This window comes from Manis pentadactyla, chromosome 5 (genome assembly GCF_030020395.1).
Source record: "Manis pentadactyla isolate mManPen7 chromosome 5, mManPen7.hap1, whole genome shotgun sequence".
Lineage (NCBI taxonomy): Eukaryota > Metazoa > Chordata > Mammalia > Pholidota > Manidae > Manis > Manis pentadactyla.
Genome location: NC_080023.1, coordinates 134,149,147 through 134,162,341, shown reverse-complemented (window position 1 = coordinate 134,162,341; position 13,195 = coordinate 134,149,147). Strand labels below are relative to the sequence as shown.

The 13,195-nt window shown below is 40.6% G+C and overlaps 2 protein-coding genes across 3 annotated transcripts in view; one reads left to right on the top strand and one right to left on the bottom strand.

The window, feature by feature from the left end:
* SNX5 (sorting nexin 5) overlaps positions 1-3,661 on the bottom strand; it is a 36,481-nt gene extending 32,820 nt beyond the window's left edge. Inside the window, exons 1-2 of one of the 2 annotated variants that reach the window (XM_036892139.2) lie at positions 3,527-3,661; positions 3,205-3,283 (exon numbers count right to left, since the gene is read on the bottom strand). In XM_036892139.2, the coding sequence (XP_036748034.2) occupies positions 3,205-3,252 (48 nt within the window). In that variant the 5' untranslated portion in view covers positions 3,253-3,283; positions 3,527-3,661. Of the gene's footprint in view, positions 1-1,128; positions 1,223-3,204; positions 3,284-3,526 lie in introns of those variants that run through there. The other variant, XM_057502698.1, reaches the window with a different exon arrangement.
* Positions 3,662-3,780: 119 nt separating this feature from the next.
* Positions 3,781-12,920, top strand: MGME1 (mitochondrial genome maintenance exonuclease 1). Its single transcript, XM_036892140.2, has 5 exons — positions 3,781-3,933; positions 4,540-5,123; positions 8,613-8,832; positions 11,259-11,391; positions 11,764-12,920. The coding sequence occupies exons 2-5, from the start codon at positions 4,610-4,612 to the stop codon at positions 11,923-11,925; spliced, it is 1,029 nt and encodes a 342-aa protein (XP_036748035.1). The 5' UTR covers positions 3,781-3,933; positions 4,540-4,609; the 3' UTR covers positions 11,926-12,920.
* The last annotated feature ends 275 nt before the right edge of the window (positions 12,921-13,195 follow it).

Genomic DNA, 13,195 nt, shown 5'->3' with positions numbered 1-13,195 from the left:
AAAGGTGTCATAGATGAAGAAACCCTTTGGAAAGCTAGATTATGCAAAGAAACTTAGAAACAGCCGACCTTACAGAGCTCTGAATTACTTTCCTCAAAATAACTGGGTTCACTGTACAATGTTTCTCTAAATACTACCTAACATGCCTTTCATCACTGGCTATTTGAGGCATTCAGGGTACTAACCTACAGAACTATTCTTCCTAAATTTTGCTCTAGGCCCTGATAACAGAAAACAAAATGTTTAAAAAGCAGGATTTTAAACAGTCCTACCCTGCCGTGTATCTCAGTGAACTTCGCTCTGGCCCACAATACTGCTAAGTGCTATGGGCAGCCTAGCCTCAGTTTCCACTGTCCAAGGTGAGCAATGAACTCCAACAAAAAGTAAACACACAGCTGTCTCTTTGTAACCCTTAACTGCCCAGAACCCACTGAAGAAAACTACCTTTTTAGCATCTCTAAATAAGTTCAATATTGGGGGGAAAACATTCTAACAGATAGTCAACAGTGCTTATGTACTATATAGCATGTTATTTCCTCTGAATTTATCAATCAGATCCAAAAAAACTTGAAACAAACTGGCACAATAAAGGAAGGTTAACCTCTGTTATACAACCATCACTGCTTTAGAAACAAAAGTTTAAACCTGATTCTCAATCAAGGGACATCTGACTATGTGTCTGCCTGCACTTTTGACCATCACTCCTGGGAGGAAGGGAGCTAATGTCACCCAGTAGAAGACAGGAATACTGCTCAAACTCCCTACAACGCACAGGCCAATTCTCCACAGCAAACCAGCAAGCCCAAAACGTCAACAGTACTCAGGCTGATACCTCTTGGCTTAAAACTAAGGCTGTAGATTAGATGCAGCCACATGAAATCAATATCAATGACTTGCTCTCAAAAGAGACACCATCCATGCGACACCCAGTGTCACCAGTGGAAGTTCAGGTCAGGCCTAATAGTACCAGGTGGGGAAGTGCCATCACCCAGCCCTTGCAATGCATTTTCTATGCTCTCAACTTAACTTCAGTCCATTAGAAATTTAGAATCGTAAAAAGACCCAGGAGGCAATTAGGACCCATGCTCCATTTGCCATAGGTTCACTAAACTAATGGAACAGACTCACCACCATAGAAAGGCACACACTGATCTCGGAGTGGTAACCTCAGCACCATGCAGTTCTTTAAATGGTATTTCAGCAAATGGAAAGCCTGGAGATCCTAAAAGGTGCAAAATGAACGGATGGGCAACTATTATTTTTATGAGAACAAGGTTCTGCACAACCTCCAATTATTTCTTGCTATCCACTAAAAAGCAGTCACCTGAGATTTGCTGGAAATGGATGGGGGAATGCAGTCCTTTATCATGAGGTTGGGACCTAACGTTGTTAACTTTGTTAACTTTTTCAGTGCTAAACTTGGTAGAACCCTACTTTTCTCAATTTAAACGTTAAAACAAAAATCTTTTCCATCAGCAGAGCACTAATTAAAAACCATGTTAAATCATGTAACTCTTCCCCTAAACTGCTTTTTGGGTTAAGGAGACAAATCCTTACACCTTCATCTAACACACATGACTAATGTGTCAGGCTACCAGATATAAGCCAATACTCCTTGCAGTTTTGCTGAACTAGCCAAAGGGCACTGCATGAACATTCAACAATCCTCATCAGTTGTTCCCTACATTATTAGCAGGTCTCATTTCCATGAGCCCCTATACTTATGGAAATTCCAAAACAAATAATCAGAAAGCTTAAACTTAAGACATTTTTGGTAAAATGTAAAATATTTCAGTTGACTAACAAAGCTGTTACAGGAGTTTGCTTCCTGTTATTTTTACACCTGTGCCAAACTCCCTTAGGATGAACTCCCTTCAACAAAGCATCTAGACTTGATCCACTGCACAGGACTAGCTAGTATCAAGAGATCAGGAAGCAAGATGGAGCCACGGGTTAGAGTAACAGTTTATTAAGTTTTATTATTCCCTTACTTCTGTGATTTTAACAAAATAAGGAGGAAAATAATTCTATGTAATTCTTCCCTGTAACCACTAAATACAGGAGTCAGAAAATAGCTTTCATAATCCTGATTTTGCTGGAGGATCTGAATGGTGGGGAATTTATTTTAAAAGCCAGCTGTACCAATGGGAAGGTCGGCTTAAGACGTTAAGTCCTTTTAAATAGCTGTCCAAAGCCGACTCCAGATCAAGAACAGTAATTATCAGGAAAAAAAGAAAAAACCAAATTGCTGGCAAAACTCCTATTAAGCACCTAAACTTAACTGAGAAAGCTACCTTTGGAATATTCAACAAAGGATCGTAGTCTCAAGTTCCCACTTTCGTTTTTCATTAAATAATTTACTTCTTTCAGCTTTCAAAAAAAAAATACCAAGACCCGACCCTCACGCACGAAGCTGCATGCACTTCAGGAACTGATACAGCAACGATACCCTTTTTAAAAGATGCCATTTGGGTTAAATTTGAGAGCGCTTTGTATTTTTAATTCATTTTATCAGAAAAACTTTTGTTGACGATTCTGCACAGAACGCTGTGGCTCATACCAACCTCTATGAATTGCTAAACTAAAATCTAAGCGGCCAATAAAAGGGCAGAGGCTTGTCTCTTATATCTTTAATCAGATGTAGTAAACCTGGATTTATTACATTTGTTCCCTTTTAGACCCCAAGATGTAAGCCGCATGCGGATGATTTGCATAAACACTCAAGTTTTAAAATTAAGAACCTGAGTTCAACAAGTATTTTAACACCTACTAACAATTACAGCACTCCCAGCGACGCATTTAGTGTTTGTGAAGTTTTAAAGAACACGCTTCAGATTTCTGACTTGGTGGAATTTCCCCAGTATTCGGGCCAAAACGTCTTCTCAAAGAGCAGACCGGGGGTTTGGAGGCAACAAAAGCAACTGCCGTTTGTTGCACGTCAGGTGGATTCACGTTCAGTCCCGTCCTCACAGCAACAAGGAAAGTTGTAAGAACTTCTAACGCTAAGAACGCGTCCTGGGATCTCGAACTGAGCGCGAGGGCCCGGACGGCGGGGGCGGGATACCAGGAACAGACCCGCGTCGCCGGCTCCCTTTCGGTGGGGCCGCACTCACGACGGCGCTAGCAGCCCCCGAGTGCCTGAAGGGTGAGGGAGGGGTGCGGGGTTCCGGTGAGCCTTCCCCGGCGCCTGAAGGAGGGCCTCACCTTGCTGCGGTCTTCCTCCTGCTGCTGCAACTCGGGAACCGCGGCCATGGCGACGCGGGCCTCGAGCGAAGCCGTCTGGCTGTGCGAGGAAAGAAGAAGCTAGGCCGCCGCCGCCGCCGCCGGGGTGCCTCTCAGGGGGTGGCCGCGGCCCCGCCTCCGCCAACCTCCCTGCCCGACGACTGCAGGAGGCCTTAGGACTCCGCCACCATCCCAGCTGCCCCGAGAAAGGCCAGCGGCGCCCCACGTGCTCCCCCAGAGCGGCCTCCCCTGTCCCCGCTGCCGTCCATCTTGGAGCCGGGCAAAGAAGCTACGCGGAGCCTACCCTCGCTCCGGGCTACGCGGAAACCGCTGACCGCGGCTGCGACGAGGACGCGAGGCAGAGAACACTTCCAGCGAGGCACGTCTTAGAAAAGACAGCGCTGAAAGTGTGGGGGAATTTATTACTCAGCCAGGGTCCAAGATGGCGACGAGCTGTGACGTAAACAAGACATCGTGAGAGCGAAAGGGGCGCGATTTGAGGAGCCCGCGCTTCCGCCCGAATCACGATCTCCTGAGCCTCTAAGGGAGGTAAAAAGGTTAGGGGCGGAGCGTGCGCGCCGCAGTGCTTGCTGGGACTGCCGTGCCGTGGGTGGAGCCTAACTCGAGACCAAAGCGCGGGACGGACGAGAGTACGAGTCACAAGAGGTCGTTTACGCTCTGGGAGTTAAGCGGAGCGTGGGGACTTCTAAGGTACCTGTACCTGCCATAGGCTGGGCTTCATTTAAATCGGCTCTTTCTTAATCTCAACTCCCATTCGACGGGCCCCAGCGGTCCTGTCCTCCCCTATGGCGGAGCAGGAGGCTGCCTTCTGGGGATCATTGGTGGGCACTGCTGACCACCTCTTACCAGCTCGGACCTGACGGCACTCTTCCGAAGTTCGATTTCCACGTCTGTAAAATGGTGTTTCAGTAATGCAGGGGGTGAAGGTTAAATGAAAAATCTCCACACGGAATACTTAGCAAAGAACCTGGTGGTTAGGGATCTAGTTAACTGTTTACTGTTGTGGCCACCGTAGAACGGCTCGTCCCGTTTTCTTTGTGTCTCACGTCTCCCTAAGTGTCACGTTTCTTAGGATTGAATACTGGGGACCTTTTGCCCCAAACTGTCTACTCTTGCGCATTTATTAAGTACTGGTCCTTCTGGTATTGATGAGAGTCTGGGAATAGCGTTGTATAAACACGTCAAAAAAGATTATTGAACACAATTTAAATGTGCAATATCGTACTAATGCAGCTTTCACTTTGGTAGTTTAAATATTTAACATTTGGTATCTAACATCCCTTTTCTCTTTAATAGAAGTGCAAAAATAAAAAAGGCCATCTTACCTTGCAAGTTGACTAGAGGGAAGTGAAAAAAATATCTAGAGATGAAGGCATTTCAGACCATCTGCAGGCAGCTCAGAAGTTCCACGGGGTTTTCTGTAGAACCAACCCGCCATGTGTATTTCTCCACTTCCGCTTACTCGTGTAGCCGGAAGAAAAAATTGAACCCTTATGAGGAAGTGGATCAAGGAAAGTACTCTGATATAGTACGGTCCGTCTTGTCATTCAAAGGCCGTGCTCAGACTCCAGAATCATTGTTCGAGGAAGATAATTTACTCTATGGACCTTTGAGGAAGTGTAAACCCCCAAAGCAAGCTGAGGAAGCAAGAGTTCCAGAAAACTGGTTTCCTCTCCTCAGTTCAGAGAGAAACGTCAAACCAAATGCAACAAGTGAGCCTACACTACCTTTGAAAATCCCTCTGCAAAAGACGGTGACTCCAAGTGTGACCCGGGTCCTTCAGCAAACCATGACGTCAGAACAGATTTTTTATTTGGAGAGGTGGAAACAGCGGATGACTCTGGAATTGGGAGAGGATGGCTTTGCAGAATATTCTTCAAGTAATTTTCTCAATCCTGGTTCTGTATGGTTACTGTGTTTTCCAGAATATAGAGCACCAGTGTCAAAAGAACGAGGGTTTTTTTAACCTTAACTAGTGAGGAACTACTTTCAAATGATAATAATTAGCATTAAATAGCACTTATGTATATTACTCAATCCTTATGACAGCCCCCCTGTAAAGCATAGATACTATTAGCCCCATTTCACAGATGAAACTGAAGCACAGGTCAAATACTTTGACTAGATGATTTATAAAGTTCATAAGCTACGAACTCACATAAGAGAATTTCGTTTTCTTTGATTATGGAAAAGAGTCAATCACCTGATAATGGAATTATAGTTGTTTGGTAGGCATTCTGTTCAAAATCTAGTAAATAACTCCCCATCCTACTTACCACCATTGACTCATACATTTAAAGACTGGCAATAAGCAAGAACACATATCTGTATTTAGATCTTGGTAAATTGAGATAATCAGATGCTCTTAATTAGTAACTGGGAATAAATAAACTTTAGCTTTCAACTCCTAACTTACCAGTTTAGCCAAGTGAGAATAGCTTCCTTAAAACAGATTACATTCTAAAGCAAGATGAAAGACCATTGGCACAAGTGAATTAGCTGGTCCCATCAGGATTATATAGTCGTCTTCATGTTAAAGCTAAATTTTACATTGATCATTCCTTAGCCTATGCTTCCCATGGAGCAGTACATGTACCCCTTGTGGGTACATGTTAGTATTCGTTGGTACGCAAGCATTTTAAGAGTAATGCACTTATTTTGAGCCATCTTAGCAAAACTTGTATGCGGGTAGGTCATAGTAAATATATGGTCACATGTGATTTAAAGAAAAATAGTTATATAGGTGGCACCAGATATGGGAAAATGGTCAAGAACGTAGCCCCTTATAAGATCCCTCAGCTGTGTGCAGCAAGGAATATATGCAGGGACTAATTGCCTTAATTAGTAACAACCACCAAACTCTGTTTTCTAAAGCAACATTTTTAAAAAATATTTTAATGGCATCTTAAGTTTTTTATTTGTACCACTGGAGTTTAGAATTTACATTGCTTACTCATGCGAAGTTGTTTGGATTTTTCCTTAAACTAGGAATGTCACAGCTCATGGGAATCCTGAAATTAGTGATAATAAAGGTAAAGGCCGAGACCTGCTGGGTCAAGTGGGAACCTAGTTCTGTAGCTCTTGGCACAAAGGAGTGCTCTGGTGGCCCCCTTGGTAAAGGACAGGAACTTCTGTTTGGAATGTGAATGAACTTCACAACCTCAGGCAGAAAGAATACTGTGATGGTTTTCCTTAGGCTACTTTGTCAATCCAGGCTACTACTATGATGTATTTTTCAGTTAACTCGGGATAACCTTGACAAATGGGTGGAATCACTTTTTTTTCTTAAGAAGGCGATCATAATCACATGCAGGTAGGTGTCATGACCCCATCATCACCAAAAAGAAAAAAACAAAAATCACGTTGTAACGCACTTAATAGGTCAGGAGAGACATTTTTTAAAATACTGAATTAATAAATTCCCTTCCGCTTGGTCTTACCAAAGGCAGGAGCATAGAGATGTGCCCAGAGCTGGCATTCTCAAACAATTTCCCAAGCATCAGTTTACGTTTTAAAGATTGCCAAGGATAAAAGTCTGCCTTACTCTGATTTACATTTAAGTGATCATAGTGGAAAGAGTTGGGGTTTATTTTTTTTCAGCTTTTTGCTACACTGATTGTTTATTCCTAAAATGTTACCCATCTTTCCAGTTCCGTAAGTCAGAACTATTCATGACATTTTTTTTTAATGCACTTTATATACTGGACCTTGAAAATGGTTCCTTTTCATACCTTTAATTTATTGAGTGAATACTCCAACTTGCTGTTATCTACAATAAGTCATGAATCTTTTAAAATTTAATTTCACAAATTGATTCATGTTTAATGTTTTTGAGCCTTGAAATCTAAGGGATCCTGTAATCTACATTCCAGTGTTTATTGTCTTTTATATGCGAAGAATTTAGCCAGGGGTGAAGCAGTGGGGAATGAGTTGTGTATTTGCTTGGCAGTTGATAAAGCAATTTTTCTTCCTGTTTTCATCATGTTTATGTTCTGCTTCGTTAGGCTAGTCTGTAGGTGAAATGCTGTACTTCTTTTCCCTAGGTTTAAATACTATCAGCCTCAAATTTCTTGTAAACTTCATGTGCTAATAATAATAAGTCCAATTGAGCCAAGTAAATTGGGAATAGAATAACCTAGTTCCTCAACTGAATTTCATGTAACTCTCCAAGTAATTTCTGGGAAGCATTCCATTTTTTGCCAATGGTATAACTTACCTTTCAAAATCTTTGTAAAAGTCACTTGACCAATGTAATCTCGTTTGATATAACTTCATTTGATGAGATTGTTTTCCTTATTTTCTGTGTGTCTGTCTCCAAGCATGAGTATTTCCTACTCGGTTTCTGTTTGTATCTAAATGATGGTCCCTGAATTTGCCTCCCTGGCTCTGCTGTGTGGTGGACTGGAATAGACATGGACTCTGGTACCAGGCTGTTGGTACAGCTTTTAGCTTTTGGGCAAATTAACAGCACTGTTGAGGCCTCCTTATTCATTAAAGTAGGGGTAACAATGCTTAACTTGCTAGATTGTTGAGTTTGAAAGTTAAGTAATATTTTGAAAATGCCATGGCCACTGCTTAGTGCAACAATGTCCTGTCTTTCTCTCCTTCCCATATTAAGAATCAAGTGAATACATAGTATACCTTGCATCTCTTGAATATGTTTATGTTCTCTTAAAAGTGTAGAGATATACAAATACCAGTCATTATGTCATACACCTGATACTAATTAAGGTATGTCAAAAAATTTTTTTTAAGTGTATGAGGAAGAAGATTCAGGACAGAGCAACTGTCTTAGGCTGTTCTAGCCGTAAAAACAAAAAAAGTGCAGAAAAAGAATGCCACACATTTTTCCACTCCCATCCCCAGTCCCACAACATCTAAGTTGTTTTTTTTATTTGTATTTGTCTTGCTTTTTATTCCTTGCCAGTCACTAAACCTGTTAGTAAAAGGATTTCCCCACCTATGTTAAGTTTCGGTTGTAAAAAGAATTGTAAACAGAAGTACAGTTCCCTAAATGTCTTAAAATTATTTATCACAACCAATTCACTTACTAAAATGGATAGTTAGATTCATAGAACCATAAACTAGGTATGGTCCTTAAACCCCCAGATCTTTAATTCTAGCTTTGGCCTAATTGTACTAGAAATACTTCATTTTGATCCATTTTATTGTCTATGCTATTCTAGTCCCTTTAGTTTTCCAAGTGCATTCTTAGGTGTCACAAGAGGCTAAAATGTGATATCTTAGGAGCTGTCACTTAAAGGTAACTCTTGTGTAATTTTTAATTTTATTCAGAGTCTTTTAGAAAGTATTATTTTGTAATACTTTGGTTTTTTCTTTGTCCCCTTTCCCCCTGATTTTCTTTTCAGACATATTTTTACAAGGGAAACGGTTCCACGAAGCCTTGGAAAGCATACTTTCACCCCAGGGGAACTTAAAAGAGAGAGATGAAAATCTCTTCAAATCTGGCTACATCGAAAGTGTCCAGCATATCCTGAAAGATGTCAGTGGAGTGCGAGCTCTTGAAAGTGCTGTGCAACATAAGACCTTAAAGTATGTAGGTCTCCTGGACTGTGTAGCTGAGTATCAGTAAGTATTACATTTTTTCCATCAAAGTGTGGAGGTAAATTAATGCAGAGTGAGACAGATAGATGGTGCCAGTCATACACTACTTTTTCTCTTAACTCCTACTTTAAGGGGCAGCCTCTCTAAAGTCAAAACCTATGTGATACTGTAAAATAATTGGGCATGGGGTGGGAGGTTAGCATGGATACAGGAGGGAAGAGCTACATAATCCATGTAAATCTTTGTTTCAAATCAAAGTATTTGGTGGAGAAAAGGTATAACTTCATTATCCCTAGGATGGCCTGTTTCTGAGCATGTTCCTCCTTCCCCTTTCTCTCAGGAAGGTACTAAGCATAAGATCCAGTCCGATTTTTGCATTTTCTGTCCTGTTTTACTAAAAATATCACCTTGATCTGTTGGACCTGAAAATCAACTCTTCCTGCCTTTCTGGCAGTGTTTGACATGGGTAGCAGCTCCAAGCTTTACTAAAGCTTCCTGTAGTTTCTAAATTGCTGCTGTTACTTTTTTTCACCACTTACTTACCTTACTCCAGATTTGAAGGATTGATAGAACCTGCAGATACCCCTATTCCGAAAAAAAAAACAACTTGAGCAGTACAACAGGATGGGGTACAGGGTAGGATCTGTCAGTGTAACCCTTGGAAATCTAGTTAAAATTTAAGTTTTAAGAGAATGACAGACTATTTATTAGTGTGGAAACTGTTTAGGCCACCTAACAGTTCTGTGCCATAGCTGCCTCAACTGAGAAGTGCCCTGTGTGCCTAGAAATTTAATGGGTAATATTTTGGCTGGCCTTTAACAAAGGGAGCCATGAAGTCATTTCTACCTTAGGCCTCCAAGAAGTTCCTGACACCAAACACTTTCTGTAGGGATTATAAAATATGCCCACAGTGCTGCTGTTTATTGGTTTTTTGCTCTTTAAGTGAAGAGCATCAACATTGAAATGATGAGTACTGAACACTTGTGAAACCAAGGTTTTAGTACCATCATCTCTTACAGAACATACTTTCAGTTTTTTAGATACATGCCCAGAAGTGGAATCGCTGGATCATTTGGTAATTCTATTTTTAATTTTTTGAAGAATCTGCTGTGCTGTGTTCTGCAGGGACTTATACCATTTTATATGCTCACCAATAGTGCTCAACAGTTCTAATTTTTCCCCATCCTCACCAACACTTGTCACTTTTATTTAATAGCAGCCATCCTAATGAGTATTAGGTGTAGCTCATTGTGGTTTTGATTTGCATTTCCCTAGTAACTAGTGATGTTGAGCATCATTTCATGAGCTTATTGGCCATTTGTATATCTTCTTTGGAGAAATGTCTATTCAAGTACTTTGCCCATTTTTCAATTGTGTTGGTTTTTTGTTGAGGTTCAGGAGTTTTCTGTATCAGATAAATGAGTTGAAATATTTTCCCCATTCTGTGGATTGCCTCAGTATCTTGATACACAAGTTTTTTAAATTTTTCTGTAAACCAATTTGTGTATTTTTTCTTTTGTTGCCTATGCCTTTGGTGTTATATCCAATAAATTATTGCCAAATTCAGTGTCATTATGCTCTGGCCCTGTATTTTCTTCTAAGAGTTGTATATAGTTTTAAGTCGTATGTAAAGTAAGGTCATAGATCCATTTTGACTTCATTTTTGTGTATTCCAGTCCTAAATTATTTTAATGACTGTAGCTTTGTAGTAAGTTTTGAAATGAACAAGTGTGAGTCCTCCTATTTTATTCTTTTTCATGTTAAGAGGAATGACTGGTTATTTCACTGAAAAATAGAAGTGGCAGGAATTTTTATTTTCCCAGTATCCCTAGTAGTAAACTGTCCTACCCTTGTATAAACTTTTAAGGCAGGGACTAGGTTTTCTTATTTGTATTTTTGCATATAGTTGGTGACTATTGAATGCTGATGGATTTGAGCCCCAGCTTTGGTTTATGAGCAAGATATTTCTGAGGCACCATGATGCTTATCTTTTATGACGCAGACTCTGCTACTGGTCTGTTGAGGTTTATTCTGATAGACATTTGAAGGAAAATCAATTAAGATAATGGATGTAGTTTCAATTCCCCTGTCAACTGTTAAAGGAAAGCAGGCCATGGAGGTCCAAAGGAATTGGGGAAAGTTTAGAAACTGAAACCATGGAAGGTTGTTTCCACCACACTCAGGGGGGCCTGTGCCTGTAGCCCTCGTCCGTGCACTTTGGGAAGCATTTTCCATGACAGACCCATTACTGACCTGAAAAACGAAAGAGAACATCATACCTTTCTAATTCTAAGAAATAAAGCTCAGGGGAGCTGTCTCTTTAGAATATGGAGAAAAGAAGCAACGGTCATTGGGTGACAAATCATAAGTTGTATGTAAGAGACTTTAACCTAATAGAGTTTCTCAGTTTAAACTATTACCTACAAAGACCTCCTTTGGTTTCTTCTAAGGGGCAAGCTGTGTGTGATTGATTGGAAGACATCAGAGAAGCCAAAACCTGCTATCCGAAATACATTTGACAACCCCCTGCAGGTTGTGGCATACATTGGTGCCATGAACCATGATACCAACTATAACTTTCAGGTCAGGACACAGCCTCTACTTAAAGCTTTGCTCCATGCTTGTTTATAGCGCAAGTCCTTACAGTTTTTATTCTGTTTGTATCCCACTGCTTACTGTGTTCCTTGTCCTTCCACCTTCAAAAAGCACTTCCCCCACCTTGACCTGTGTTTTTTGTTGTTAAGTTCTTTAGTAGTCACAGTCCATTCTTCAGTGTCTTATCTCTCACCTTTGTGTTCTTATATGTCCTGGCACAAGGTTTCATCAGCCCATCCTAGAAACTGAGGGCTATTACTGTAGATTGTTTTGTTTTAAGTTTGCCCTGGAGTAAGAAGGAAATGAACCTAAACTGGTCCTATTAAAGAAATATTGGAATCACCCTATGTTTCTTCCTAGGTTCAGAGTGGCTTAATTGTGGTGGCCTACAAAGATGGATCCCCTGCCCACCCACATTTCATGGACACAGAGCTCTGTTCCCAGTACTGGGTTAAGTGGCTTCTTCGACTAGAAGAATATATAAAACAGGAAAAGAGCCAGAATATTCAGAAATCAGATTAGGGAGCAGGACACTGTTTGGGAACAAACAAATACTTTCTCACAGTTTGGAAAGATTTATTGAAGTTTGCTGTAGAAATGGAGATGCTACAGAATCTGAGAGCTACATTAACATGAGTGAAAATATTAATTTGTTGGAATTTATTGCAACCAAAAAGCCAGAAAAATTTAAAGAGCTGGACTTATGCATGTAAAAGACTAAGTACACTCCCTCTGACTGTCACATACTTGAAAAACCAGCAGGCAGGTCAGCACAGTGTAGGTGGCTCTTGGGCTCCCCCGTAGACCTTTCTCTGACCTAGGCAGGATGCCCAGTCTTTGAACTGAGATTGGAAGGCAATGAGGCTTGGTAAGCCAAGCATTTCCTCTGGGTACACTAGGAGGAGAAGGAGCCGCGCATGCCAGGGAGTGTATGGAAGGAGAGTGCACATCACCCAACTACTACTGCCAGTGCAGTTTCCTTACATTCTTTTCTATTTTGAGGTAGTCTGTATATTTTATTCATAAGAGAAAGCTTCCATTTAACATATTTGAAAAATAAATACATGGTTCCTTAGCTTATATAAGCATTGCTGTCTGGAAAGATAGAGTATATTCACCATGTCACTGGCAGTATCCCTTGGCATGCCGCTTAACTGCCAAAAGTAGCCAGAATCCCAGTCTGTAGTCGTAATTACAGGGATTCTAGTAGCTATATTCTGGTTTGAATCAGTGGATCATGTACATAGAGAAAATGTCATTTATGGGATCTTTCATCTGTGAAGAAGAATAGTAAAATCTGAGAATTTTCTGTGTTTGGTAAGTAATAAAATTTATTAGTTGTCCCTGGGTTCAGGAGCCCTAAGTGCCTGAGACAGCCCTAGAAAAAGGTTCCCTGTTTTATGGATTGGGTTAGCATTTAAGTTTCAGTTGCTCTCTTCAAATAGTAGAGTGCTACAGTCACTTTTTATCTTTTATTAGCCATTAATTATAAGAAATACAAGGTGTGAGTAAAATAATGAGGCTTGTGGTTTTATTTAAATGTGTGTGTATGTATATTGAATACTTTCATAGACCTGGAAATTGTTTAGATTTTGTTTTAGAAATTCAGAATTTTAGCGCTGGACTAGTAACTTTGGTATGTGTTCTATGTCAATGCATACGAGAAGGAGGTGTTCTCAACCATTGTCACCCAGCATGCAAAATGAGATTCCAATAGAGTAGGAATTGACTCAATACACTTCTGCATTTTTTTCAAGTAGCATGTATTTCTTTAGCCTATAATTTTCAAAAT

What these genes read in the sequence shown, in the direction of transcription:
- MGME1 (XM_036892140.2), top strand. Translation starts at nt 4,610, where the DNA reads ATGAAGGCATTTCAGACCATCTGCAGGCAGCTCAGAAGTTCCACGGGG. An exon ending in CTTTGCAGAATATTCTTCAA is followed by an intron (nt 5,124 to 8,612) that starts GTAATTTTCTCA and finishes TTTTCTTTTCAG; the next exon opens with ACATATTTTTACAAGGGAAA. An exon ending in ATACCAACTATAACTTTCAG is followed by an intron (nt 11,392 to 11,763) that starts GTCAGGACACAG and finishes GTTTCTTCCTAG; the next exon opens with GTTCAGAGTGGCTTAATTGT.